General features: G+C 38.3%; 1 protein-coding gene across 1 annotated transcript in view; it reads left to right on the forward strand.

Annotated features, from left to right (window-relative positions):
* TNKS (tankyrase) overlaps positions 1–4142 on the forward strand; it is a gene marked incomplete at its 5' end in the record, with an annotated part of 142870 nt that overhangs the window by 97176 nt on the left and 41552 nt on the right. Inside the window, 2 exons of the mRNA XM_035890405.1 lie at positions 467–561; positions 3996–4062. Of these exons, the coding sequence (XP_035746298.1) occupies positions 467–561; positions 3996–4062 (162 nt within the window). The remainder of the gene's footprint in view (positions 1–466; positions 562–3995; positions 4063–4142) is intronic.

The raw sequence follows: 4142 nt of genomic DNA on the forward strand, positions 1-4142 counted from the left end.
GCTTGTTGCAAAAGTGTACATACAAGCAGTTTTGTAACCTGTGAGTATGCAGCCTGAACTGCATAAATTTGCTCAATAATTAAAAAAAAAAAATAAATCTAGCATTAAAAAACCTAAAAACCAAAACCCCCAAAAACCAAACCCACCAAACAAAAAAATCCCAAACAAAAAAATCCCAAACAAAACAAAGTTGGGCCATTATTTAAATTAACTTTAAATGATGAGCTTTTTACTGCCTTAGGAGATACTTGGATTCTTCCCCACCTTAAGGAGCATTTATTTTGTTTGGCAGCAGGAAGGGTACGCATGTGCTGTGTATTTGTTAATGTGGCTAATCAAGGAAGGGAAGAGTAACTTACCTTGATCGTATGTGTAAGAGAAACAAAGAGCACTTAACTGGCAGGAATTGCAGGACTTCAAATTTATGTGGCTCCCATTCTTCATCTTGTTTTGTTTTGCTTTGCAGTCCACTCCTTTACACCTAGCAGCAGGCTACAACAGAGTTCGAATAGTCCAGCTTCTGCTTCAGCATGGTGCAGATGTGCACGCAAAGGACAAAGGGTATGTAAGATGAATTGGTTTATTATCTGTGTACAGCAGTGGCTGGTTTTGTATTAATCAAGGTGAAGAATTATTCCTCTGTTTCACATTGCAGCATAATCTCAAATAGTTGGCTGAGAATGCAACATTTGCCTCCAAAATCTGAGTGTGGTTCATCATAAATAAACTTTTATTAGAGCCCAAATAACAGATTAGCTGTGATTGCACTTGTTTTAAGTCTTCTATTACACCTTCAATTTTTTTTCCAAACCTTAGTCTTTACTTCCATGCAGACAACCCTGTGAAATCATGGCATTATTTTAGGGAAGGTGATTGGGAGAAGATACATGGGCTTTGTGGAAAAAAACATACATTGAAAAATTTGTCTATGGTCTCATCATCTTGTCATATATATATATATATATGGACGTAATTCTAAGTAATGTCAATAACGCTCATGTGCTCACGAGTGGTCCTCAGAAATCTATCTTGATTGATGTTGCCAGGAAAAATCAAGATACAGTAGAAGCTAAATTAAACTATTCTGGTTTTGATACCAACAAAAAGTGCTCTCAGCAGTCAGAAATCTGGAAAGATAGGTGTTGTACATTGTTCTCAGCCATACATTTCTGAACTCTAAGGTGATGATTCTCATGGTGGTCTGATAGGAAGGCTTAGTCCTAACATTGTAGAAATTGGGCCCTTGGTTAAAGGCATGCGTTTTGTATTCAGAGTCCGTAGAGGTAAGAGATTAATGAGTGTGTGTTCTGTCTCCATCAGCAAAGTTGAGGCACTTCCTATATCTTCATTTTCTGCTGAGTCCAGCCTAGCATTAAAAGAGATTTTAAACTAAGATCTCCACTTTTTAAATTTTTTTCTTTCCAAAACCATTCCAAAGCATACTTAAACTCTTGAAGATTGACTAATTGTAGCACTTTTGTCTGTACATTCACCCCAATGGCTTTTTTGATCAGAATTGTTGTGAAATGCATGATGACATATTACGTAAGTCAAAAAACCCCACAATAAAGCTGTGTATAACACCTATTCAGGTAGATCCAGCATTGTTAAGCACATTTTAGGTATTTCACACCTTTCTGAAATTTCAGCATCACTTGGTAGAAAATTCCAGTGTAGATGCTATAATGAGGTTTGAATGATCTACTTGGAAAGCATGAAAAGTAATGTCCTGGTTTCGGCTGGGATAGAGTTAATTTTCTTCATAGTAGTGCTGTGTTTTGGATTTAGTATCAGAAGAATGTCGATAACACACTGATGTTTTCAGTTGTTGCCAAGTAGTGCTCAGACTACTCAAGGACTTTTTGAGCTTCTCCTGCTCATCCAGGTGCATAACAAGCTGGGAGTACAGCACAGCTAGGACAGCTAACCCAAACTGACCAAAGAGCTATTCCGTACCATATAACGTCATGCTCGAGGGGGGGTAGTTCCGTCAGTCGGTTGCGGGCAAAGTGGTCGCAGCTCGGGCAGTGTGATCGCGGCTCGGGGGGAGTGATCGCGGCTCGGGACGGGCTGGGCATCGGTCAGCGGGTGGTGAGCAATTGCATTGTGCATCACTTGTTTTTTATATATTCTGTATATTCTCTTACCATTATTATTATTACTATTGTTATTCTTCTCTCTTATTAAACTGTCTCTATCTCAACCCACGGGTCTTACTTTTTTTTTTCCTTTTCTCAGATTCTCTCCCCCATCCCACAGAGAGGGGGGGGGGGGGGGGAGTGAGCGAGCGGCTGCATGGTGCTCAGTTGCCAGCCAGGTTAAACCACGACAAGTAATTAAGTTGAACTTGAGCGGGGAGGGGAAGGAAAGAAAGGAAAAATGATACACTTTGTATTAAACTTAACCCAAACATACTTAGGAATGTTTGACATCCCAGTAAGTTCCCACTTTTTTTAGCAACATCACATGTTTATAATCAGTGTGGTGTTTTGTTTTTCCTTCCTATTTCTTATTTATACATAATTTATAAGTAAATAGGCTATAGATAAATGTCACTTATCATTTATGGAGCTGAATTAGGTTACGTTGATTTTATAGACCTGTTCTATAGATTATAGACTATAGATTATAGACCTGTTCTATAGATTATAGATTCTCTTCAGTGGGGTCACTTCAGAGAGAGTCCTGAGGAACTGTGCCACATCTTCAAAATGGTCGTCACTTCTACTTACTCCGGAAGAGGACCACAGCCAAGGAAGCAGCTCTGTTTCCACTGGTCCTTTCTTTGCCTTACTGCTGTTGTGCACTAAGTCACGATGTGCTGGGAAAGAGAAGGGGAGGGTAATGTTGCAGAAGTGGCCCGGTGGCTTGCTGCGGTGACTGTCTGCTGATGAGACGTTGAAGGCCTCAGTCCTGCTAGATTACCATTATTTTGGAAGAGGACAGATTTTTTGAGTGCTCTATGGACTGGATACTCACACCTATATCCATAAGTTGTAATTAAGAAAAGTAACAATGGAAAATAACAGTTTGAAAAATTTCCCCACAATAAATTTCCCTCTCCTGTGACAAGTGCAATGCTGCTTCTGGGAGCATCTACCTTAAAATTAAGTCTACACTGTTCTCTAGTACTTGCTGTCCTCATGCTCTTTGAGTTGATTTTGCAATTCTGGGAATCGTCCCCTGTATTTTTCAAAAATGGTGAAGGGTTAATTATTGTTTTCAGTGTGTTATGCATCCTGATTTGTTGAGCCATAACTAGCCTGTCTTGCTTGGCTTGAATTAAGCTTTTGTCCTCTGTAAAAATTGTCCTCTTTGCATCTCCTTTTCAATGCATGACTTTTTTATTACATCTTGTGCTTATGACTAGATCCCTGTTATTTACTTTGCTAGTGTCATTTTTAAATAAGGTCTCCAGTAATATAGCTGTACAAAAATTATAGAGACTCTCTTAGAAGTATCTTGCACAGTTAAATAGGTTGTACTGTGAAAAATGGAGTAAGGTCAGGTCATTCCACAGTTTGGAGCAGCAATTTCAGTCTGCTTTCCGTGGAAATCTTCATAATACACCTAGGAGTTTTGTTAGCATCATCTGGAGAGTTTTGCCTTTCACATAGCACTTTAAGTAAACAGAAATTCATATTTAGACACAAACAGTACTGCCTTCTCTTGAGCAAAATGAATGTGGAATGGGACTTTTCTCCTCCTTAATAGCTTCAAGAAAGATCATTTCAAAGACAATTAATGCTAATCCTGGTGGTAGATTAAACATCTGTGGCCTGTTCAGACAACAAAAATAAATTAATGCCAAGCCTAAATAACATGTTGTTTGGGAAAGTTAGATTTTTCCATTGGTTTGTGAATCTTAATTTTTAAATACTTAAATATTTTTAGATTTAATTTGATTTCTGTTCATCTTTCAGTAGTGAGAAAATTGTTCCTCCCTCTTTAAAATGCTGCTTAAATAAATTTGTCATTTGCATTCTTCCATACAGTGGTCTTGTGCCTCTTCATAATGCATGCTCGTATGGACACTATGAGGTTACAGAGCTGCTGCTTAAGGTAAGCAGAAGAATGGAAAGTAAATTACTGTAGATTTAGATGTGTTAGGTGAGATATGAACTGTTTATACTAGAGTTGAA

This window comes from Egretta garzetta, unplaced genomic scaffold (assembly GCF_000687185.1).
Source record: "Egretta garzetta isolate BGI_Z169 unplaced genomic scaffold, ASM68718v1 scaffold32, whole genome shotgun sequence".
In the NCBI taxonomy this organism is placed as follows: domain Eukaryota; kingdom Metazoa; phylum Chordata; class Aves; order Pelecaniformes; family Ardeidae; genus Egretta; species Egretta garzetta.